Source organism: Globicephala melas, chromosome 3 (genome assembly GCF_963455315.2).
Source record: "Globicephala melas chromosome 3, mGloMel1.2, whole genome shotgun sequence".
NCBI lineage: Eukaryota > Metazoa > Chordata > Mammalia > Artiodactyla > Delphinidae > Globicephala > Globicephala melas.
Window position 1 is genome coordinate 114694425 of NC_083316.1, and position 26623 is coordinate 114721047.

The window sequence follows — 26623 nt, forward strand, 5'->3', positions numbered from 1 at the left end:
TTTCTAGAACTTTCCATTTAATATTTCTGGACCGCAATTAACCATGGAGTAATTGAAACTGCAAAGAGAAACTGAAGAGGGGGAACTACTATAGAGCTATTGGCTTGGTAAGACCGTCTGGTAACATGGAAAAACTTTTCTGAGGCCTGAGGTAAATAATCCTCATTTCTGGCCACAATCTGAATTAGAATGTATTTTTCTTACTTTTAAAAGAGTCCCACTGGGTCAACTGTGTATTACCCAGTTAGATAAAGGCACTTGCCATATTGTATTATAGGGGAGCCACATGACTGCCACACTGATACACACCTTGGAAATACGTGCCCTAGAATGACCCAACATGCAGCCTAAGCAGCAATGGTCTCAGTATAAGAATCCAAACTAGTTAGGATACCACTCATATTTGGGACCCTTTCTAAAAGGAGATCTCGTTTCACAAACACTTCCAAAAGGATGAGGATACTGAATTAAGGAACATAAAATAACTGCCACTCAACCAAGCATTCTCTAGGACAATCCTGAAATATTTTGTCAGATGTTGTTTACTCCAGCTCTGACTTTTTCTTTCCATTAAGAGCAGGGCTGCACAGTATAAAGGAATGTTTTTTACCGTTATTTTCAATGCTAACATCCTTATACGCACAATTTATTTCTATTCTTATATATTTCTTTATTTCAACATATGGGCACTTGGGAGTTTAAGAAGAAAGAAGATTCAATTTTGTGATGCTCAACAAACCTTCCATTTTGTTGATAAAATGCTTCTTCAAATTCCCGTAACGTTTTACGTAGTTTCTTTTTTTCAGCTCTGGCTTTCCAAAGTTGTTCCAGTAATTCGGGCCTAAAATTGAAATGGGAAGAAAACATTTCAAAGGGCACTTTTGATTCATTATGTTCTTAACAGTGTTTCTAACCCTGGCTGCAAAATCAAGCCAGCTGGGGAGCTTTTAGAATATACCAATGTCTTAGGTTTCACCTTGGAGCGACTAAATCAGAATAGCTGCTGGTAGGGCTCTGCATAAGTATTTAAAACAAAAACAAAAACAAAACAACTTACCACACGATCCTAAAGTGACGCCAGGGCTAACAACTAGAACCAAAGGCCACATCAGGTAAAGAAGCTCAAAGAGCACAAACTAACAGACGACTCTCAGCTGGTTCCAGCACTTTGTCATACAGCAAACGTAGGATTTTAGGTTTATTTATTTATTTATTTTTTGCGGTACGCGGACCTCTCACTGTTGTGGTCTCTCCCATTGCGGAGCACAGGCTCCGGACGCACAGGCTCAGCGGCCATGGCTCATGGGCCCAGCCGTTCTGCGTCACGTGGGACCTTCCCAGACCGGGGCACGAACCCGTGTCCCCTGCATCAGCAGGCGGACTCTCAACCACTGCGCCACCAGGGAAGCCCGTTTTTTTTAATTTTTAAAACACACTAATTTTCAATAAAGAAAATGTGAATCACAACATGTATTTGTAAAGCACACTTTTCAAAATGGGTGTATTTCTTTTCTTTACTCAATTATTTAACACTGAATTTCTTTGCATATAAATTTTATTACATGAATAGGCTAAAATCACAAACCAGGATACATACATAGAAGCTGCTCGAGTACTTGACAATCGGAGATCTAGAGCCAGTTTTTCTTGATTTTCTTCCATATCAGATTCTGAGTTTTCCAATGAAGACTGTGCCTGTACAGCAGTTTTCAAGATATCAGTTAACTCAGAGGACAGACTAACACCATCTTCTTCTTCTTCTTCCTAAAAATATATCCAAACAGAGAATCAAACATGCCATGATTTCAATTTTCCCTTTAGGAAAAAGATCAGAGAATAATTTCTCTTAAGGATTACCTTGATTTCTTCAAAAAAATGTGCAGTTTCTCCTTCTATGATTGGCTGTAACATCTGACCCCTTCGCTTGGTGGATGGAGATCCCTGTAACAATAAACATATAAGTGGGTTACATTTTAAGTATTTAAAATGTTCAATGAAGATTCACTTCACTATTACAGTTAAAATAAAGTTTAATAGATCTTAAAACTTTATTTTCAAAATTCTAACCATATGCTTTAAAATTTTTTAGGAATTCTTTACTAAATTTATTTTTGCTTTTTTCTTGTTATGTATCCATAAGAGTGACAAATGATAATTTATGTCTAGGTAATTCTAAGAGCTCATTCAATAAATGTTTTTAAAATTCTAAATAATAATGTGTGACATATTATTTATTTAATTGGGAGCATTTTTCTTTTTAACCAAGCTGTCAACTTTTTTGGTCGAGGACCCCTTTATACTCCTTTTTAAAAAATAACAGCTTCATTAAGATATAATTCATATACCATAGGTACTTCCCTGGTGGTTCAGTAGCTAAGACTCCATGCTCCCAATGCAGGGGGCCCGGGTTCGATCTCTGATCAGGGAACTAGATCCCACATGCCGCAACTAAGAGTTTGCATGCTGCAACTAAAGATCCTGCATGCCGCAACTAGAAGATCCCACATGCCACAACGTAGATCCCGCCCGTGTGCCACAACTAAGGACCAGCACTGCTAGCTAAATAAATAAATAAATAAATAAATATTTTTAAAAAGATATAATTCATATACCATAAAATTCACTCTTTTAAAGTGTACAATTTAGTGGTTTTTAGTATATGCACAAAGTTGTACAACCATCACCACTATGTGATTCTAGAACATTTCATCACCCCAAAAGGAAACCCTGTACTCATGAGCCCTCTCTCCCCAGCCCATGGCAAACAACAATCTACTTTCTGTCTCAATGGGCTGGTCTATTCTGGATATTTCATATAAATGGAATCATACAATATGTGGCCTTTTGTGTCTGGCTTTTTTCACTTAGCATAAATGTTTTTAAGGTTTATCCGGGTTGTAGTGTGTACCAGTACTTCATCCCTTTTCATGGCTGAATAATATTCCACTATACAGATATACCCCATTATGTTTATCTATCAGTTGGCTGAACATCTGGACTGTTTTTACACTTTGGCTATTATGAACAATGCTACTCTGAAGACCTGTCTACAAATTTTTGTGCGGACATGTTTTCAATTCTCTTGGGTATATACCTAGGAAGAGAACTGCTAGGTCATATGGTAACTCTATGTTTAAACTTTTGAGGAACTGCTAGCGCCATCTGTTGGAAAAACAATTCTTTCCTATTGTCTTGGCTTAATTTTTAGATTCCCAATTTCTCTTTACGACAGTCATATTTAGGCATCCATAAGATCTAGAAATGCTTCCTATAGACTCAGTTTTTAAAAACAAATGTGTGGAATTCTAAGATGGTTTTCATAAATAAATTCAAAGACTATTTATACTATTATGGAATTATGAAAATGTCAGTGACACACAAAAAATACCTTGTAATCAAAAGATAAAATCTGTATTAAACTATCTTATGTGTGAAAAGAATATAAACTATACAGGATTCACTGTTCAAAGAAAACTGATTATATCTAAATACTGTTAAGAGATGGCCAACTAAAAAAACAGCCAGTTAAAAAAGAATGTTTATATAAGGGCTAAATAAAAGGTGCTCAGAAGGCCACTGTGAACATTCTAATAATGAGTAGCCAGAGAGTCGAAGCCTAAAGGGAACCCTTATTTCAAGAGGCCATCAACATAAAAATGGCCTGCAAGCTTAAGCAAACCATAAGCTCCAGAGAATTAATTCCTAGGAGATGATGCAGAACGGGCACATGCTGTTTTCTATTTGAGCCTGAGAGACATCTAGAGCCATACTATCTAATGGTTAATTTGGAGACAGCACTTAATATGCACGTAAGCATTTGAGTTTTCATTTTTTCTCAAAAAAATGCATATATATATGAATAAGTATTATTTTAATAGACTTTTTTGTTAAAAAAGATGAACTTGAAAAAAAAATCAGTTTACATTATTGTGCAATTAAGTGAACATCATCATGATGGCCATCACAAAAGTAATGTAGTTTCAAAGGCATGAATTTAAATGGAAAGAAATAGGCAAGGGTCTGAAATATGAGTTTTTAATTCTACAAGTAGGTAACCCTGGGTACATCACTCCTGAGTTTCAGGTTCATCATCTGTGAAATGAGGCTACCGTCCTCTCTACCTGTTGTGACTTAACTTGTCAGGACTTAATGACATAATCATAAGTAAAAATGCTTATAAGAGTGTCTGGGAAGTAATAGTAGGCATTTATTATTAACTTCCTATTCTTTTAAAGCAGTAACCTCACCTTACATACACAATTCTTGTTACCTTGGCTGTGTATTTCTCTAATATACCACCATAATAATAATTTTTTTTTAAAGAGTAGGTTTTGGTAAAATGAACTAGATAAATATTCGCATGTTTTACTTACAAGGACAGGAGTGATGCTAGCTCTTGTCAGCATCTGTTTTACAAGTCTGTATCTGTCATAAAGAGGTTTAACAATATGCCTTTCTTCCCTGGTTACCTGAAGCAAGAAAAATGGAAATCACCTAGTCATCAGAAATCTAAAATTTCTAAAACATTGAGCAATATCACTTTCCCTGCAATTTTTAAAAAGTAATTTTAAGTAAGCAGGCAATCTCCCAAATGTAGGAAACAATGCTCTATGAAACAGCTCTGAAGATGTGGGCCACAAAAGTGATTCATGTTCTTGAAGACAGAAAATCAAATCTTTTCAGCAAGAGAGACATTACCGGCCTTCCATGTTGACTTTCATAATAAAGAAGACTTTTCTGGAGAGAAGTTTTCTCTTCTACCAAATGATCTTTTGTCATTTTCTAGAATAAAAACAAACAAACAAAAAAACCCTTCCATTAGCAGCATCATTCCCTTCCCCAGCACAATGTAAATAATTTGGCTGAAAGGGCAGCCCATTACCACTCTTGCTTAGGTTAATAAGAACACATCTTCTGCTTATGGATTTGCAGGCAACATTTTTCAGTCTCTTGGAGAATCTGGTCTTCTAAAACTAGGTACCAACCGCCTTTGGTGGTTTGATTTATTATATTTTATCTGAATAAGTGATGAATACCAGAGCTTAGTACCTTGGGTAAGTTACTTAGCCTCTTTTTGTTCAACATCCTGATCTGTAAATGGGGATACTTCACCTACCTCACAGAGCTCTAATGAGGACTAAATGAGTTAATACGTTGTAAAGGCATTTACACAGTGCCTACTCAGCACACAATAAAGAAAATAAATGCCTATTAGTTTATTTAATTTTGCACATAATCTTTTTTTTTTTTTTGCGGTACGCGGGCCTCTCACCACTGCGGCCTCTCCCGTTGCAGAGCACAGGCTCCGGACGCGCAGGCTCAACGGCCACGGCTCACGGGCCCAGACGCTCCGCGGCATGTGGGATCCCCCCGGACCAGGACACAAACCCGTGCCCCCCGCATCGGCAGGCGGACTCCCAACCACTGCACCACCAGGGAAGCCCTGCGCATAATCTTTTATTAGCATTATAACTATAATTTTGTTGTGTGTGGGCACATACACAAAACACAGGCACACAACAAGCACAGGTCTTAAACCTGGTGTTTCTCCTAAACTGTTAAAATCTGGCAGCAGTATAGTGGAAAGATCCTGAAAAAAGCTCAACAATGTCAATTTGTGACCCTAGCCTTCTACTCTATGACTTCAGTTCCCCTTCATCTGGCACTTTCTTTATACTGAAAGTAAGATACTCTTCTCCCATCTTTCAGTACTCTAATGGTAGTAGGCAGGAATCCCAAATTTATTTGCCCATAACTCCTTCTCCCTTTGTTCCACAGCACGACCTTTTAACATACCAATGAACCAATGTTCCACAGAATACACTTTAACCCAAATAAAACTCTCCAATTACTCCTAGGACTAATTAAAATTACCCTGTTTGTCATCAGAATGAAAACTAGAGGTACAAAAAAAACTTCAGTGGATATGTACTTCCTATAACAAGCATTTTAGATTATGTACGTTCAGTAGAGGACAGCCAGGTGAAGACTCTGTAAAACATTGTGATTTCAACCTCAAGCTTGTACCTTAAACCTAGGAAAAGGAATTTGAATAAAGCTAATCCAATCAAAATCATTTATAGGAAAGGGGTTGAGGAGGAGAGGAGGCTGGTATAACATAAAAGTAAAACCAAGAAAAATTGGGGGAACTTCTCTGGTGGCACAGTGGTTAAGAATCCGCCTGCCAATGCAGGGGACACGGGTTCGATCCCTAGTCTGGGAAGATCCCACATGCCGCAGAGCAACTAAGCCTGTGTGCCACAACTACTGAGCCTGTGCTCTAGAGACTGTGAGCCACAACTACTGAGCCCGCGAGCCACAACCACTGAAGCCCAGATGCCTAAAGCCCGTGCTCTGCAACAAGAGAAGCCACCCCAATGAGAAGCCTGTGCACTGCAACGAAGAGTAGCCCCCACTTGCCACAACTAGAGAAAGCCTGCATGTAGCAATGAAGACCCAATGCAGCCAAAAATAAAGAAAGAAAGAATGAAAGAAAAACTGGGGAGGGGAGCAACTAGAATTTCTAATCCAGCTCTGTTTGAAGGGAGAAAGACTCCAATATTTCGATCATGAGGTATACTCTGTTGTCAAGATAGGAATGCACATCAGGATTCATCACTGCCTGGACAAAAGTTCACCTAAGACCATCTACCTCTGTAGTCTCCCAGCAAATTTCATCTGATAAATGATCTTGGTTGCCAAGTGCTTTGACCAGGACTGCCCTAGGCATAGGCTATACTAAGTAATGGTTCTTCATAAAAATGCATTCAATTAGTCCTCATAACCATATTGTGTTAGTACTTTAACGGACATAATCGCAGTCACATGGCTGTTGAAGGGACTCAGCGGCAGAATGCATATAATATACCAGTCAGGAACTGGCATAAGCTAAGAATTTAATACATACAACTACTAAGACACAAGGCCAAGATTGAAACTCTGGTATATTTCGTGCTCTTAACACACTCATCTTGCTAACTGCCTCCAATATAAGTGAACAGACCACATTCTAGTTTTTTTAGTTTTATTATTTCGACTCAAGCACTTCTGTTGTGCTGATAAAAACATGCTTCTATAACTACAAACCTGGAGAGTAAACTACCTAGACATCTTTATGCCCCTATTGTAATTATTTTATTTCAGGTATTCTAAAGGCTAGTCTGGGCAAAAACCATAGCTCAAGATTACTTTGATATCTTCTGGAAGACACCTCTCAACACGTTTTTCTTTCAGTCTTTTCAGAATAAGTTCAAGTGTTGCTTCCTTAGATGGCTTCTTCTCCTTCTGAATGACCCGGGATTCATCTTCATTCTCTTCATCTTCATGGTCTAGAGAAGAGCCAAAGCTTTTTGGAAGAGTGTTACTACGTGGACGTGTCTGAGGTACAAACTCTCCATCAGAGGTTTTGTGTTTTGCATCTACATTTCAGAACCAAGAGGGTAGATCAGTAATACTGATTTTAGCTAAAATGAAGTTAGGTCAAAAAAGGTGCAAAAGATGCAAAAGCAAAGTATACATCAACAACACACAGGCTCAGATATTTCAAAGTCACATGAAATATTTAAATTATATATATACACTGAGAGAATTATATGGTGTTCCTTTCAACCAATATTCATAGAAAGCCGACTAAAGTGATGCTCTGATGAGCATACAGTAGTAAACAAACAAACATGGTCTCCGTTGTCATGGAGCATGTATTCAGGAAGTAAAAAAACAAAAACTAAGTAATCAGATTAATAAACAAAATAATTTCAATGATTGCTAAGTGCTATAAAGAAGATAAAGTAGAATGATGTCACAATGTTAAAGACGTGTGCTTTTTGGAAGAGCAACTCCTTTGGATGGAATTGACAAAGAAGGCCTTTCTGAGATGGTAACGTCCTAGTTGAACATGGATTTAAAAGGAGCTAACCTAGCATAGAAGATTTAAGGGAAGAACATTTCTCCCCAGTTGAGGCAATAGCCAGGGCAAGGTCCCTAAATCATGACATATTTAAGGGACAGAAAATGAGGAAAAGTGATAAAATGGGCAAAGGGCAGAGTATAAAGGGCCTTGAAAGCCTGGGTAAGGGGTTTGGACTTTATTCTAAGTGGAAAGGGAAGTCCACTGAACAGCTATGAACAAGATAGTAACATAGTTTTTATAAAAGATAATTTTGGCTGCTATGCAGAGAAGGCACTGTAGGACAGTAAGAGTGGAAGAAAATTGGGAAATTAGTTAGGAGGCTAATAATTTAACGACACTCATTAGTAATATATTCAAGGTAGTGATTCTCACTGATGGTTGGAAACTGGTGTTACACGAGGAAATTTTTGACAGAATTTTAAGGGAAAATTCTAAAGAAGTAGGAGAACTTATTTAACCATAAGAATGTAAATAAACTCAATGACAATAGGGACCCTGTTTGTCTTGTTCACTGCTACAACCTCAGATGTCTTCAAGTACTTGGTATTTACAGACACTAAAATTTCTGTTGAATAAATTCAAATGCATAAACCAAAATGTGATGCTCCAGATTACAAACCCACACTCGGTACAGATAATTTTTTAGGTATTAACAATTATTAAAAAGCATGTTCACTGAACAGCCACAAAGGAAATAAACCTTAGCAGGTGCTATACTGGACTGACACCCAGTAACACACAACCTAGTTTTTGATTCAAGACGACTTACAATTTAGTCTTTGTAGTATAAAAGGCTGATGATTATGCTTAGCCTTGGATGAAATACCCACCAAAAATTCTTAATACCTACCCAAACCCAAAACTGCTTAATATTTGAAATATGTTTCATATAAACTTCATAATACAATACCACCTGTGAATATATAATCTAGGGTACCCTTCAAAAGACTATTACTAATAAAAACACATGAAAGACATTTGGAAGAATGTAATATAGTATTGCAACTTTGACCATAACTACTAAAAGAACAAGAGAACTTTTATTTTGCCAGATAGTGTCCAAGATTTAAAATTATCAAAAATTATAACTATAATTCTCAGATATTATTATAAAGAATATTTTAAAATGCAATTATATTAGAAAAATGGCACATTTTATACCTTTGATTTGCTTTCGCAGTTTGGTGAGCTCTGTCATCCATTTTAATACCTTTGGATTGGCTGCTATATCACTGTAGGAGGGCTGAAAATTAAGAAAACAGAATCACTGATTAGGCACTCATCAACCCCCTACCTGCGCTAAGTCCCTCTCTGATAATTGCCTTTGCCCAAAGGAGCTGCCTGGCCCAAGGTTACAACCCCTCCTCCAGAGCAGCCAGCATCCATGACTGGTTATGTGGGATTAAAAAGGCCTGGCGCCCTCATCTCAATTCAGGTCAATCCTGAGCAGCCATCCTAGCTTGAGACCCCATGGAACCTCCTCTACTAAACCATGCTGGCCTCACTCCTTACAGCTGCGATTCTCCCTAAACACTCTCTTGGAAATCGCATGCACTGAAATCTCTGTCTCAGAATGTTTCCCAGATGATCCAACCTAAAACAACTCTACCACTATAAATCTACTCATAGATAGACGCTGTTCTTTCATAAAGATAGTATTTTAAGAGATTTGTTAACACATCAATAAAATTAAGATATGAAATTCTAAAAAAAGAAAGAGAATCCATTTAAACCTTTGTGGGTAAGCAATGGTTTTTGTTTTTTGTTTTTTTTGCCATGCCGCACGGCATGCAGGATCTTAGTTCCCCGACCAGGGATTGAACCTATGCCCACTGCAGTGGAAGCGTGGAGTCTTAACAACTTAACAACACTGTCCCAATGGTTATTTTAATTTATGCCCAGATAGTATTTTATAGTTCTCCTGGCAGAGATTTCACTCAATCCTCATTTCATCTTATTTTAAGTAGACAGGGCAAGATATTAAGTAAAGCTCTCTTGGAGGAGGGCCTATCAACTGGCAGAAGCCAGATTTGAATATGGGTCTTCTGACTCCAAGTATAGGGCTTTTTCCACTTCACATGTTCTAATTATTAAATATCTCATCCCTCCACCCCCACATCCCCTGGCTACCTGTGGTTTTTCAGAGAGCACAGCATTAACGTGGTTTGTCAATGTAAAGTATTTGCTTTAAGAATTCTACAAGCTGTTTTCCAATAGAAATATAAAAATGCAATGGTGCAATGGCAAGAATACTGGTCTGGAATCAGAAGGCTAAGGACCTATATAATCTCAGATCTACATGATCACTATTTCTCTGGGCATCTTAGATTCGTTCTCTCTCGCAGGAAAGAGATGGAGGACTTTCTTGGAGAGCATTAGTCTCCAAGTTCCAACAGATCTACCTCACAGTGGACAATGCTACAAACTTACCTTGCTATTTCTTTCCCTTTCAAACTGTTCCTCAAATTGTCTGATTTTTTTCTGAAGTTTCTTGACTAAGTGGTATGGTGTTCTGTCTTCTCTTTTTTCATCTTTTGAACTAAAAGATGATCTTCGAGTCCTGAATTAAAACAAGAGGCAAATACTGTTAGTTAAATCTTTAAGTTATCGACACCATCTCTCTTATTATCCTGATAAAACATGATACTATTACCAAGAAGTATATTTTTAAAGTGAAATTAAGTCCCTAACACTAAAGGACAGGTAGTAAAAAGAAACTTAAACTATGTTAGAGACCACAAAATTAGCTAACACAAGTAGCAATGAAAACAATTGGGAATCATTCAAAAGTTGTCTGGGCAAAGGCAGAAGAGAAACAAAGACATCTAGCAGCTCAGAGCTCTTTTGGTGTTCAAACTGCAAAGGAAAGGTTCTAACTTTCAGGATCAATTTTAAGTTTTGATGATAAAAACATCTAGGATTGGTGAGCTCCACTTGCAGCTTCCCTTCCAGAGTTCTATATTTCAGTCACAAGTGAATAAAAACACCATGGAAAGATGTCTTATTGGACAGCAAGCCCCCAAAATACCTCAGTGAACTCAGAATTTAGGGGCAGCCAAAATAAAAAATTACAAAAGCATGCTTCATGAAATAGGGGAGAAAGCTCTCAACTGCAGGTCTGGAGGATTAAAATCTCTCAAAGGACCTGGGTATGTGATAGGATTCACCTCCCATAAGAACATAAAAGTCATATACCTAGCAAAAGAAAGTGCTTTCGATGAGGAATCCAATGTTTCTGGATCATGTAGGAAACGCTGGCTTTGCCCAAAATCTAAACTCCGGTGTGATAATACTGGAGGACAGTCCTCTTCCAGAGGATGATGATTCATTCTTCCAGCTTGTGGAGAGAGTTGAGCTTCTCCAGACTCAGAGTCTTCCTGCCAAGACTTAAAAGCAGGAAATGGCTCTGCAAAACAAACACAAAGAATAGTACCATGGGTCTCTTGGTTCCACATGGAAAAAAAGTCACGCAATATCAGCTATATATTCTTTAAACCTTTATCATTATGTAGTGGTTCATATAATAATTATGGGTTACTAGGGTCTTCATAAAGCCTAATATAGTTTAAAATTGTCTGAGCTTCATTTTTCAGCTCAGAGTTCTAATTTCACATAAGGAGTTACACTTTAAATTTCTGAACCCAGTCACAAAGTAAGAAGGGACACTGTCAAGCTCTTTAAAATTAAAATGTTATTTTTCAAGTAGGGAAAAGTCTTCTTTTAGAAACAGTAAACACTTAACAGTCATCAGTTAGGAATTTAACTTAGCCAAATGCTGCCAGGTGAATAAATCATCCCTCACTGTAAAATTACTGTGTTAAGAACTGGAAGCTATTCCCCATGCTATTCAGAACACTTACCAAATGGAGTTCTTGGACTCCGAAAGAATTCTAACCTTCCCAAACAAAAGCAGCTAACTCACCTGACAGTACCTGGCCTCTAACATTAAACTGTGGTGATTATTTTCTGCTACAGGATTCCTGTGTATAATACATATTTTAATAATTAAACACCCCAAAGTATGACCAAGACAAAATTTAAAAGCACTACTCCCTCTTAAGCACATCTATTTTATTGGAGTTATCCTGTATGTTCTCAAATGAAGCCATGTTAAGATATTTGATGTCTTTGCACAAATAAGGTTTGATTACATACAGAACACATATAGATAAACACACAATCCACAAATATACTCCAAATACAAAATTATCTTCAAGTATCACTGGATTCAGGGTGGGGATTGGGACTTTTCCATCTACACGTTAACTTTATAACTACAGCGTAAAACGTTGATACTGTGGCTTTTAACAGCAAAAAATAGTTAAGTATTTCTGGATGCAAAAATGGCTTGACAGTGTCAGAAATCAAGAATGATGTTTTCTTTTTCTTCACACAATACCTACGCATTGCTACTAATTTAGTTTAACTTTATGCATTAGCAATTTAAAGCATTACTTTTTTTCAGGGTAATAACATAATTAATTTAGTTTTTAAAGCCCAGATCAATCTGATAACTAAAAATTGAGTACTAAGCGTGCAATACCATAATAAACCCAGCAATAAAGTGATTTTCAAAACAACCCTTGTACCTGCTTCCCAGAAAATAAGTAACTGGTAATAAACATTTTATGAGAAATCTCCTGTTTTAAGAAAAGAAGGAACTAACAAAAACAATATTTTCTGGGTATCATCTTTAACCCAGAATAGTTTTCCTAATATATGGGGACAGCAGGAGAAGGGCTAATAAAAAGGCAAACAAAGTGAACCATAAAAAGGCAAAAAGCTAAACTATGGCGAACCATACTTACCCTCCCCATCTCTCTGCAGATGCATTGTTTTGAAATCAATGAGGGGAAAAGTGATAGGGCATGACGCTAATAAAATGGAAAAAATGGCAAAAAATACTAAAGTGAACACACAGCACAGTCAGAACAAACCATACACATAACTAACACAAAGCCAAAGATACCAAAAACATTTCCCTAAAACCAGTTAGGCATTCTGCTCAAAAACTTTATTCAAAGAAATTACTACTAACCAAACTTTAAAAACAAACACAAACATACATTTCTGTTTCAGCAAGCAAGGCAAAAAAAAAAAAAATCAAAGTAGTGCTGTTCTATTAAAACTCAAACATAAAACTGAAAAAATGGAAACTTAATCAGGTACTGTTGAAACTTTTCAGTATAAATGATTTGACAGAAAAATATTTCCTTTAGTTTGCTCTTTGAAAAGATCCTACTGTATTTCATTCAAGAGTCAGCAGGAAAGAATCTGAAGTAAAGATGTTGTCTACTTCCATTAAAAACCAAGATCTTTGGATGGCTGCTACAAATGCATACTGGTGGCAGACATGTGCTACCTGCTTGCTAACTGCATTCTGCGGACTACCCTTTGAACAATACAAAAAAACAAAACCCACATACTTAGGAAGAGTGAGGTGGTCCTCCATTTGAAGTCACCCTACTTCTCTATTAAGAGTCATTTCAAATGGGGTATGTCTCTGATTCCAAGGTATGTAGGGTCTAAAGTAATTTGGTCTCTTAAGGAAGACTATTATTTAGAATATCTTGACTCCCAGTTGTAGAAAATCAGTCTCTGTATTATGGGGCACAGTTGGAAAGAACATGGTCTGCTAATAGCTACTCTCCCAAGCACATGCAGAGTTCATGACTGAGAAGTTTACTCAGATGTCTACTGCTCTTGGCTCTCTGAAAGTCACTGACCCTTACTCCTGGAGGAGCCAGAAGGAGGTCTACGAGGACTTGTCACAGCCAGGTAGCTAACAGGGCAGTTCAGACACTGAAAATCAGGGATCAGGAGTACATAGTGACCTACTTTCCCTACCACCACAAGTTGTAAAGGATGGATTCTGACAAAGCAACAAAAGAGAGCCTACCATCAGGGGATGGTCTCTTTGGGGAAGCCTCCAGAAAGCTGAAGCTGGACAGAGAATGTCCTATCTCCTCAGACAATGGAAAACAAATGGTCTTCTATGCTTAAAACTTAAGATCAGAACCCTTAGGACAAAGATTGTAAAGGGCTATTTATCTGCATCCTCCAAAAAGAAGCAGGATTAAATCCTCTGTCAGAATCCCAGCTTTATCTTTCACAGACTCTTTTCCTACTACAGCTCAAGGGATGCTCTATTGACCACCACTCCTTTTCAGTGACCATGCCAGGATAAATAACTAAAATGGACATCTGATCTTCACTGCCACCAGAATGCTAACGTATCCCTAACTCTGGGGAGCATCTTCATAAATTCCAAACATCCTGAATAACCCAGAACAAAGTAAATGGAAGACAACTTCCTGATTTAGTCTAAGTTAAGACACATAATATGCCATTAGGCATGCCAAACACCTAGACCAAAAAAGGGGTAGGAGGGGGAGGAGGAAAGACAGCAATATAGATTGGCACAATGATTTGTTTGGGGCTTTTAGAAAATTGGCTATACCTTAAAAATAAATAAATAAAAATGCTCCTACTGTGATCAGGTACATAGACTTGAGGTGGCAAAAGGAGTCCGTGGTATTGGCATTGCAATTCGTCTTGTTATTGCTACTGTATGTCACTGGCTAACTTGCCAAAGGTGAGATTACCAAGGGATCTTCATCCAAGTGAACAAATATACAACTTTAAGATTTCTGAGTGGTCTCCTTGTCTCTTTACATAGGAAGGTGTATGATCCAGAGGCCTCCTGGATCCAAATTTGCTTCTTACTTCCACTCCCAACCGCAACATTTTATTTGAAAGTTTACAAACACACAGCAAAGTTGAGAGAATTTTAAAGTGTACATCTATATACCAATCACCTAGATTCTACCATTAACATTTTACTATACTTGCTTTATAACATTCCCATTCCATTAACCGTCTTATTTTCTTCATGGATTTCAAAGTAAACTGTAGATACCTGTATACTTCCCCATAAACACTTCTGCATGCAAATCATTCACTGAAGTTCAGTATTTATTTATACTTTTTGCTTCTTTTGATTAAAAAAAACCTTACATACAATGAAACGCAAGTCTTAAGTATATATCTGCTGAGTTTTGACAAATACATATACCCATGTGGCTTGCCTTTTTAAATTAAAATTAAAATTTCTCTCCTTTGTAAAATTTGTTAGGACCCTGCTCCCATACCTTCATAACCTAATACAGAGATACAGGGATACAGTACAATATGTGCTTACAAATAACCTTGAAGACAATTTCTTTTTAAATGTATTCCTGATGATTATAAAGAAAAGGTAGCTATATATAAGCCCTCTGTTTAAAGTGGTGAGATCCCCAAGCCCTAACATACCAGACTTTCAAAAACTGGGAGACAGCACCTGGTTTAACAATTAACAAAATCCTATCCTTGATTTTATTTTTTTCATCAGTTTTAACATCCATCTTCAGAGCTAATGGATAAAATAAGAACTTCTAGTTCAAATGAGATAGTTGCCCCATAATTTCATTAGTGCATTTGAGTAAAAATAGTCACTCACTCTTACACGAATCAAATAAAAATGAATAATGTTGCTAAGAAAAGGGCAGTAATCTCATTACTGCCTTGGGTAATTTCAGTTACAAATAACATTATCAGGAAAATAATGTGTGTGGGTAAAATTACCTTCCCATTTATCACCGTCAGAAACATTCTTCAGATCTAAATGTGGAATTTGGACACATGCTGCCTCCCCTTGAACACCAACACTTTGACCTCCTGGCACTTCTGATTCAGTGTTGGCATTCAAATCACATATCTTGCTACTAGAATCCTGTATTTTAAAATAAAGAATACATTTCACAACAAAGAAGCTTTTCACACCCAGCTTAAAGACAACCAGCATATATCCTTGTGTAGTCTTCATTAGTTTACTGTGCCTACAGTTAACTGTCCCACTCCCACCATTCAAACTATTTTCAAATACAAATGTGCAGTTTTATAATACATCTTACTGAAACACAAAGTTTGGATCCCAAATTGAGAAAACTGTTTTCATAACTAAGTTTCTTGTAACCAAAAGTGGCAAATAACACAAAAACAAACAAAAAAACTAAAGTGGCAAATCAAGTTGCTGCTTAACTGTAAAACATTTGGTAAGAGTATTTACATTTCAACCTATTAAACCCAAGAGTTAAAGGTCAGATACAATAACTGGTAGATTAAACCTAGTCGAACTTTTAAGAACCATAAGAGAAAAATAATTCTTACCAGAATGAAGTGTGACAATTTATCACTGTCAAATGACAAACATTCTTTCCTAAAAATCAAGTGAAGTTATTAGTCTTTTAAGAATAAATTGGTTCCTATCATTGCATATTTCTTACCTAGATTCCTCTCTTCCTCATACAGTTAGGATTTACAGGGTGAGAGCATAAAACAACAACTGGGCATATGCCCATTCTTTGGAGCCTTATTATCTGAAAATCACACACTACTGAAAAGATCCACAGAATCAGTTCAGGTGTAGAAAAATTAAGTAACATTTACCACCCCTTTATATAGCCACTCCCCCAAAAGAAAAACACTTTAAAAGGAAAAATATAATCCACAATAAATAAAAGCCAAAAGAACTGAATATATAATGGAAAAGATTTTATAAAAATAAATATTAGTTTTAACCAAATAACTTTATTCTCTCCCACTCTGGGACACTTTTTTCCTTTTTAAAGACTTCTTAAAGGTATAGCTATGTGTGTGTGTATATATATATATATATATATTTTTTTTTTTTTTTTTGGCGGTACGCGGGCCTCTCACTGTTGTGGCCTCTCCCATTGCGGAACACAGGCTCCGGGCACGCAGGCTCAGCGGCCATGGCTCACGGGCCCAGCCGCTCCGTGGCATGTGGGATCTTCCCGGACCGGGGCACGAACCCGTATCCCCTGCATCGGCAGGCGGACTCTCAACCACTGCGCCACCAGGGAAGCCCTATGTACCTATATTTTAAATCTGATGGTATTCTATTACAATCAAAACAAGGTTACTACTTCTAAACCTCTCCTTCCTAAAAACATAATGGTAACATGTAAAAAGGAAATTTATAAAATCTCAATTCACTTCTTATTCCCCCATAAAAACTAACCCCCATCTAGAACAAGTGTTAAAGCAAGCTGTCACAAATGATCTCTACCTATTTGACCAGTCAACACAGTATCTAGTATCACAGTAGGTTATCAATATGCCGACTGCGGGAAAGTTCTCCTCCCCAAAGACACTGTGGCAATTTACAAAGATACTCACTGGTGCTGCTCCTACCCTGCCATAAAAGAGTGTGCATAAAGAACTGCAAGAAGACAGGTCTTGATCTAAATATGGATTCTTGCTGAGCATAAGAAACAAACTAAATTCCCTGGGAAGCAAAAGCCCTCTTTTGCTTAGAGTGGGAGCAAATGGGGGGATGAGCTAAATTCTACCCTAACAGACTAAAAGACCTAATCACCTAAATTTGAGAAACATTGAGTGTTAAACATGCAAAATGTAAGCCACTTAATCAAGAAAATCTTTGGGTCTAAAAACAAGTTTGCTAACCTATACATAAGTTGAAGGGGAAAGAGCTTTCTTGAAAAAGATTGAGTCCTCACTAAATGGATCCTTATTGTTCTACCAAATCCAGATGTCATCATTCTGGGGATGCCTGTTAATGCTGTTAATCTTTTATCTTCAGCCCATAGCTCCAATATTCCCTGGGCTGGAAGAAGATCATTCCTGCCTCCTGAAAGGAAGCACAAGGAACTGCTGTAAGCAGGAAATCTGTGGACCTTCAGAGTATGGGGAGGCTCCAGAGACATGGCTCCAAAGAATTTACGTGCCCTCAGAGAACAGGTTTCCTACCCACAATTAAGAGAGACAATGGCATTAATGCAGGTTTACCCCTGCCAACAGGCTATCACCAAATTAGTAATGCTGTATGGGACTTCTCAGTATTTACAATCTAGTCTCCAACTTCATTACTAATGTGTTTTTAGAATATCGAATCATCATTCTGAAGAAAATTATAACACACTTCTTAGCAATGTCTTAAAGAATCATAAGAAGAGTAACGACACCCACAACCTACTTTAAAACATTCTAGAAAGCTTCTGTTTAAAGGGACTTTATGTATCGAGTAACTATGGGGACTACATATGGCTGAAATACTCATTGCCTCAGGGATCCCCCTTCCATTACTGCTGGCCAAGGACATAAACAAGCACCAACTGCATAGGACTGTACTGGGACACATGGAGGAGTAGTTAGAAGGGGAACAAAAACATCCCTACATATTTGTTGATGCAACTATGTTACAAACTTTCAGTTAGCTATCCATAGTTCCAAGACTATGAATTAACTCACTGAAATGTATTCAAAATATCAATAAACTCCCAAATTGTTCTACAAATCAGCTGAAAGTTTTAAGTGTCTCCAAGAAGGCTGTGTTCTTCCTTCTGAACGTTTTCCAAGTTATAACTAATGTCTGTCTGAACCTGCATCTACTTTCAATATTTATGGACATTTAATATGCTTTATACTTACCATCAAAACAAAACATTTGGTTTTTTAGATCATCTAAAATGTATGTTATAATGGATAGCTTCATCTAAAACATTCACCCCAGAATCTGTAAAGAACTCCAATTCTCAAAATGAATAATTAATTAGCAACAACAAGAGAAAATGCTTACCTCTCAAGACAGCCATCTTCACCATCACCATGATCACTGCATGGCTCTAACAGTATACCTACAGTCTGACAAAAAGAACACACCACCGTATTAATGGAGTTCCCATCACTTACATATGAGACGAAGTTTCCGATCTAAATTAGGATATTAGATTATAAGTTAGTCAAATGCCCTTCTTTAACTACTACTTATAATAGTCTATAGATGTTAGCATCTCTTTTTACAGAGAGTAATTTATCTTCCTCAAAACCTGAGTCTTATGTGTGTTTGCATGTGTGTGTATAAAATGAGGACCCTGCATTTCTTGCTACCCCAGTGGGCAATAGGTACTGCTACTACTATCACATTCTTTTTCCTTCCTTAGAATTCTCTCCTCTGAAAATGATGGTCTGCTACTTCTCTTTCTCCTCAGCCATGAACATACAGGTTGGTTAACTTCCTAGCAGGTAACAGAGGAGTCATGTAGTTCACCAGATCCCTTTATTACATATAATTGAAATAACACCTCTGAACCTCAGAAACACATGAGAAGGCTCCTGCATTTTCCAATGGGCTTAGTGACATCATCCCATGCTTATTCCTCCCTTAAAATAAATACCTCCCAAGTCTAATACAAATGTCTTGTGCATTACTTCAAACTATGTAAACTTTTTAGTGTCTTTGATGATCACCTCTGAAATCAACAAAAGCTTTGATCTTCTTAGATTCTTCTTAAGAAACTACCACTTGTGCAGTTTTGTTTAATATGAAAGACAGTCTGTAAGGAGCTATTAAAATACTTCTCTCTTTTCCAACTAGATATCTCTGTGAAGCTAAACTGGCCTCATGCACTAGAAACAAAAGAACCTATAGAACAGAGAGAATGCAGAAGCAGGTATGAGAATCCAGCTGACTTCTGTTAAGTCAGACAGACATTAACCAGATTTGTAGATATGTATAACAATGCCGTACCTCAAATTAACTATCTTTAAAAATAGCTGCTTTTGAGCAGAAGTAAGAAGAACTACAATCTTGCAGCCTGTGGAACAAAAACCACATTCACAGAAAGATAGACAAGATGAAAAGGCAGAGGACTATGTACCAGATGAAGGAACAAGATAAAACCCCAGAAAAACAACTAAATGAAGTGGAGATAGGCAACCTTCGAGAAAAAGAATTCAGAATAATGATAGTGAAGATGATCCAGGACCCTGGAAAAAGAATGGAGGCAAAGATCGAGAAGATGCAAGAAATGCTTAACAAAGACTTAGAAAAATTAAAGAACAAACAAACAGAGATGCACAATACAATAACTGCAATGAAAAATACACTAGAAGGAATCAATAGCAGAATAACTGAGGCAGAAGAACAGATAAGTGACCTGGAAGACAGAATGGTGGAATTCACTGCTGCGGAACAGAATAAAGAAAAAAGAATGAAAAGAAATGAAGACAGCCTAAGAGACCTCTGGGACAACATTAAATGCAACAACATTCACATTATAGGGGTCCCAGAAAGAGAAGAGAGAGAGAAAGGACCCGGAAAATATTTGAAGAGATTATAGTTGAAAACTTCCCTAACACGGGAAAGGAAATAGCCACCCAAGTCCAGGAAGTGCAGAGAGTTCCATACAGGATAAACCCAAGGAGAAACATGCCAAGAAACATAGTAATCAAATTGGCAAAAATTAAAGACAAAGAAAAATTATTGAAAGCAGCAAGGGAAAAATGACAAATAACATACAAGGGAACACCCATAAGGTTAACAGCTGATTTCTCAGCAGGAACTCTACAAGCGAGAAGGAAGTTGCATGATATACTTAAAGTGATGAAAGGGAAGAACCTACAACCAAGATTACTCTACCGGGCAAGGATCTCATTCAGATTCGATGGAGAAATCAAAAGCTTTACAGACAAGCACAAGCTAAGAGAATTCAGCACCACCAAACCAGCTCTACAACAAATGCTAAAGGAACTTCTCTAAGTGGGAAACACAAGAGAAGAAAAGGACCTACAAAAACAAAAACAAAACAATTAAGAAAATGATAATAGGAACATACATATCGATAATTACCTTAAATGTGAATGGATTAAATGCTCCAACGAAAACAGGCTTGCTGAATGGATACAAAAACAAGACCTGTATATATGCTGTCTACAAGAGACCCACTTCAGACCTAGGGACACATACAGACTGAAAGTGAGGGGATGGAAAAAGATATTCCATGAAAATGGAAATCAAAAGAAAGCTGGAGTAGCAATACACATATCAGATAAAATAGACTTTAAAATAAAGAATGTTACAAGAGACAAGGAAGGACACTACATAATGATCAAGGGATTAATCCAAGAAGAAGATATAACAATTATAAATATATATGCACCCAACATAGGAACACCTCAATACATAAGGCAACTGCTAACAGCTATATAACAGGAAATCAACAGTAACACAATAATAGTGGGGGACTTTAACACCTCACTTACACCAATGGACAGATCATCCAAAATGAAAATAAATAAGGAAACAGAAGCTTTAAATGACACAATAGACCAGATAGATTTAATTGATATTTATAGGACATTCCATCCAAAAACGGCAGACTACACTTTCTTCTCAAGTGCGCACGGAACATTCTCCAGGATAGATCACATCTTGGGTCACAAATCAAGCCTCAGTAAATTTAAGAAAATTGAAATCATATCAAGCATCTTTTCTGACTACAATGCTATGAGATCAGAAATGAATTACAGGGAAAAAAACGTAAAAAACACAAACACATGAAGGCTAAACAATACGTTACTAAACAACCAAGAGATTACTGAAGAAATCAAAGAGGAAATCAAAAAATACCTAGAGACAAATGACAATGAAAACACGACAATCCAAAACCTATGGGATGCAGCAAAAGCAGTTCTAAGAGGGAAGTTTATAGCTATACAAGCCTACCTCAAGAAACAAGAAAAATCTCAAATAAACAATCTAACCTTATACCTAAAGGAAATAGAGAAAGAAGAACAAACAAAACCCAAAGTTAGCAGAAGGAAAGAAATCATAAAGATCAGGGCAGAAATAAATGAAACAGAAACAAAGAAAACAATAGCAAACATCAATAAAACTAAAAGCTGGTTCTTTGAGAAGATAAATAAAATTTGTAAACCATTAGCCAGACTCATCAAGAAAAAGAGGGAGGGGCTTCCCTGGTGGCGCAGTGGTTGAGTCTGCCTGCCGATGCAGGGGACATGGCTTCGTGCCCCGGTCCGGGAAGATCCCACATGTCGCAGAGCGGCTAGACCCGTGAGCCATGGCCGCTGAGCCTGCATGTCCGGAGCCCGTGCTCCGCAACGGGAGAGGCCACAACAGTGAGAGGCCCGCGTACCGCAAAAAAAAAGAGGGGGAGGACTCAAATCAATAAAGTTAGAAATGAAAAAGGAGAAGTTACAACAGACACCACAGAAATACAAAGTATCCTAAGAGACTACTACAAGCAACTCCATGCCAATAAAAGAGACAACTTGGAAGAAATGGACAAATTCTTAGATAGGTATAACCTTCCACGACTGAACCAGGAAGAAAGAGAAAATATGAACACACCAATCACAAGCAATGAAATTGAAACTGTGAATGAAGATCTTCCAGCAAGGGCTACCCTGGTGGCGCAGTGGTTGAGAGTCCGCCTGCCGATGCAGGGGACACGGGTTCGTGCCCCTGTCTGAGAAGATCCCACATGCCGCGGAGCGGCTAGGCCTGTGAGCCATGGCCGCTAAGCCTGCGAATCCGGAGCCTGTGCTCCGCAAGGGGAGAGGCCACAACAGTGAGAGGCCCACGTACTGCAAAAAAATAAATAAATATATAAATAAATGCTGGAGATGGTGTGGAGAAGAGGAAACCCTCTTGTACTGTTGGTGGGAATGTAAATACAGCCACTATGGAGAACAGCATGGAGGTTCCTTAAAAAACTAAAAATAGAACTACCATATGACCCAGCAATCCCACTACTGGGCATATATCCTGAGAAAACCATAATTCAAAAACACACATGTACCCAAATGTTCACTGCAGCACTATTTACAATAGCCAGGACATGGACGCAACCTAAATGTCCAACAACTGATGAATGCATAAAGAAGATGTGGTACATATATACAATGGAATATTACTCAGCCATAAAAAGGAACGAAATTGGGTCATTTGTAGAGATGTGGATGGACCTAGAGTGTGTCATACAGAGTGAATTAAGTTAGGAAGAGAAAAACAAATATCGTATATTAACACATATATGTGGAATCTAGAGAAATGGTACAGATGAACCTATTGCAGGGCAGGAATAGAGATGCACACGTAGAGAACAGACTTGTGATGTGGACACAGGGAGGGAATTGGGAGATTAGGATTGACATATATACACTACCATGTATAAAATAGATAACTAGTCGGAACCTGCTGTATAGCTCAGTGCTCTGTGATGACTTAAATGGGGGGATGGGGGTGGAGAGGTGGGAGGGAGGTCCAAAGTGAAGGAATATATGTATACATATAGCTGATTCACTTCATTGTACAGCAGAAACTAACACAACATTGTAAAGCAACTATACTCCAATAAAAAGAAAAAATATATAGATGCAAAAATCCTCAACTAAATATTAGCTAATCAGGGCTTCCCTGGTGGCGCAGTGGTTGAGAGTCCGCCTGCCGATGCAGGAGACACGGGTTCGTGCCCCAGTTCGGGAAGATCCCACATGCCGTGGAGCGGCTGGGCCCGTGAGCCATGGCCGCTGAGCCTGCGCGTCCGGAGCCTGTGCTCCGCAACAGGAGAGGTCACAACAATGAGAGGCCCGCGTACCGCAAAAAAAAAAAAAGAAAGAAAGGAATATTAGCTAATCAAGCACCTAAAAAACTACTAAAAAGAACTATACACAACAACCAAGTAGGATCTATCCCAGGTATGTAAGGCTGGTTCAGCATTTGAAAATCATATAATGTAAGCTATCATCAATAGGCTGAAAAAGAAAAATCACATGATCTTATCAAGAAATGCAGAAAAAGCATGTGACAAAATCTAACACTCACTCATGATAAAAACTCTTAGTAAACTAGGAACAGAGGGGACTTTTTCAACTTGATAATGACTGTCTACAAAAAACCTACACCTAACATCATACTTATTGGTGAGAAACTCTATAAACTTTCTGAGTTCAGGTACAAGGCAAGGATGTCCCCTCTCACCACTCCCTTTCAACACTGTATTAGAAGTCCTTGCTAATACAGTAAGGCAAGAGAAGGGAAAAAAGGTTAGCAGATTGGGAAGGCAGACATAAAACTATCTTTGTTCACATATGACATGATTGTCTATGTAATGTAGAAAATCTGAAAGCATTAACAAAAACAATCTCCTGGAACTAATAAGTGATTATTAGGTCACAGGATACAAGGTTAATAAACAAAAGTCAATTGCTTTTCTATACACCAACTGCATTCTGAAATTAAAACACAATACCATTTACATTAGCACCCAAAAAAGTGAAATATTTGGGTATAACATTTATATGAGGGGGACTTCCCTAGTGGTACAGTGGTTAAGAATCCACCTGCCAATGCAGGGGACACAGGTTTGAGCCCTGGTCCAGGAAGATCTCACATGCTGCAGAGCAACTAAGCCCATGCGCCGCAGCTACTCAGCCTGCGCTCCAGAGCCCGTGAGCCACAACTACTGAGCCCATGCACCACAACTACTGAAGCCCACGCACCCTAGAGCCTGAGCACTGCAACTACTGAGCCCACACGCCACAACTACTGAAGCCCGAGCACCCTAGGGCCGACGTGCCACAACTACTGAGCCTGCGCTCTGCAACCACTGAAGCCCATGCACCTAGAGCCTGTGCTCTGCAACAAGAGAAGCCACCGCAACGAGCAGCCCACGCACCACAACAAAGAGTAGCGCTTGCTCGCTGCAACTAGAGAAAGCCCGCACACAGCAACAAAGACCCAAAGCAGCCAAAAAAATTTTAATTAATTTTTTAAAAAACATCTATATGAGAAAAACTACAGAACTCTGAGGCACCAAATCAAAGAAGAACTAAATAAATACAGAGATATCCCATTTTCATGGATTGAACACTCAATATTGTCGAGATGTCAGTTCCTCCCAATTTGATGTACAGATTCAATGCAATCCCAATCAAAATCCCAGCAAGTTGTTTATGGATATTAACAAACTGCTTCTAATCTTTATTGGGGGAGGTAAAAGACCTAGAACAGCCAACACAATACTGAAGGAGAAGTACAAAGTTGGAGGACTGATACTACCTGACTTCAAGACTTATTATAAAGGAATAGTAGTCAAGACAGTGTGGTACTGATGAAAGAATAGACAAAGAGATCAATGCAACAGAATAGAGGTCCCAGAAATAGACCCCCATAAGTATAGCCAACTGATCTTTGACCAAAAAGCAAAGGCAATATAATGGAGCAATGATAGTCTCTTCAACGAACGGAATTGGAACAAATGGACACCCACATGCAGAAAAATGGATCTAGGCAGCGATCTTACACCGTTCACAAAAATTAATTCAAAATGGATCATAGACCTAAATGTAAAACACAAACTATAAAACTCCTAGAATATAACACAGGAGAAAACCTAGATGACCTTGGGAATGGTGATGCCTTTTTAGATACACCTCCAAAAACACAATCCATAAAACAAGTAACTGATAAGCTGGACTTCATTAAAATTAAAATCTTCTGCTCTGCAAAATCTGATATCAAGAGAATTAGAAGACAAGCCACAGACTGGAAGAAAATACTTGCAAAAGACACACCTGATAAAGGACTATTACACAAAAAAGCAAAGAACTCTTAAAACTCAATAATAAGAAACAACCCTTGAGACACAGATGTAGAGAATAAACATATGGACACCAAGGGGGGAAAGCGGTGGGTGGTGGGGGGAGGTGGGGGGGGTGGGATGAATTGAGAGATTGGGATTGACATATATACACTAATATGTATAAAATGGATGACTAGTAAGAACCTGCTGTGTAAAAAAATAAATAAAATAAAATTCAAGAATTCAAAAAAAAAAAGAAACAACCCAATTGAAAACTGGGCCAAAGACCTTAAAATACTTCTCAACCAGGGAACTCCCTGGCGGTCCAGAGGTTAGGACTTGGCACTTTCACTGCAGGGGCCGGGGTTCGATCCCTGGTTGGGGAACTAAGATTCCGCAAGCGGCAAGGCACAGCCAAAAGAAAGAAAGAACTAAAACTCAATAACAAGAATACAAAACCCAATTAAAAAAAAAGACTTCTCACCAAAGAAGATACACTTCTTTATACAGGAGATGGCAAAGAAGCATATGAAAAGATGCCCCCACATCATATGTCATCAGGGAAATGCAAATTAAAACAATGAGATACAACTACCTACCTATCAGAATGGCCAAAATCTGGAACACTGACAACACCAAATGCTGGTGAGGTTAGAGAGCATTAGGTACGCTAATACAATGCTGGTATGAATGCAAATTGGTACAGCCATTTCAGAAGACAGTTGGCAGTTTCTTACAAAATTCATACTGTATGATCCATCAATTGCGCTCGTTGGTATTTACCCAAAGTAGTTAAAAACTTAAGTCTACACAAAAACCTGCACACAGATGTTTATACCAGCATTATTCATAATTGCCAAAACTTGGAAGCAACCAAGACGTCCTTCAGTAGGTAAATGGAGAAATAAACTGTGGTACATACAGACAATGGAATACAGTTCAGCACTAAAAAGAAATGATCTATCAAGCCACAAAAAACACACAGAGGAACCTTAAATGCACATAACTAAGTAAAAGAAGACAATCTGGAGCTACATACTATGTGATTCCAACTATATGACATTCTGGAAAAGGCAAAACTATAAAGACAATAGAAACGTCAGTGGTTGCTGGTGGGATGGGGTATGAACAGGCAGAGCACAGTTAAAAAAACCGGTATATTATATATTTTTCCAAACCCATGAAATGGACAACACCAAGAATGAACCCTAAGGTAAACTAGACTTTGAGTGATTATGGTATG

General features: G+C 38.0%; 1 protein-coding gene across 7 annotated transcripts in view; it reads right to left on the reverse strand.

The window, feature by feature from the left end:
- FAM13B (family with sequence similarity 13 member B) overlaps positions 1–26623 on the reverse strand; it is a 97810-nt gene that overhangs the window by 3768 nt on the left and 67419 nt on the right. For 4 of the 7 annotated variants that reach the window (XM_060296251.2, XM_060296254.1, XM_030869532.2 and 1 more), the window contains 13 exons: positions 18573–18637; positions 16121–16169; positions 15536–15683; positions 12718–12783; positions 11105–11315; positions 10340–10469; positions 9071–9152; positions 7189–7418; positions 4699–4782; positions 4374–4469; positions 1858–1941; positions 1598–1764; positions 740–841 (listed from right to left, as the gene is read on the reverse strand). In XM_060296251.2, the coding sequence (XP_060152234.1) occupies positions 740–841; positions 1598–1764; positions 1858–1941; positions 4374–4469; positions 4699–4782; positions 7189–7418; positions 9071–9152; positions 10340–10469; positions 11105–11315; positions 12718–12783; positions 15536–15683; positions 16121–16169; positions 18573–18637 (1514 nt within the window). The remainder of the gene's footprint in view (positions 1–739; positions 842–1597; positions 1765–1857; positions 1942–4373; positions 4470–4698; positions 4783–7188; positions 7419–9070; positions 9153–10339; positions 10470–11104; positions 11316–12717; positions 12784–15535; positions 15684–16120; positions 16170–18572; positions 18638–26623) is intronic. The other 3 variants (XM_030869535.2, XM_060296255.1, XM_060296252.1) reach the window with 1 other exon arrangement.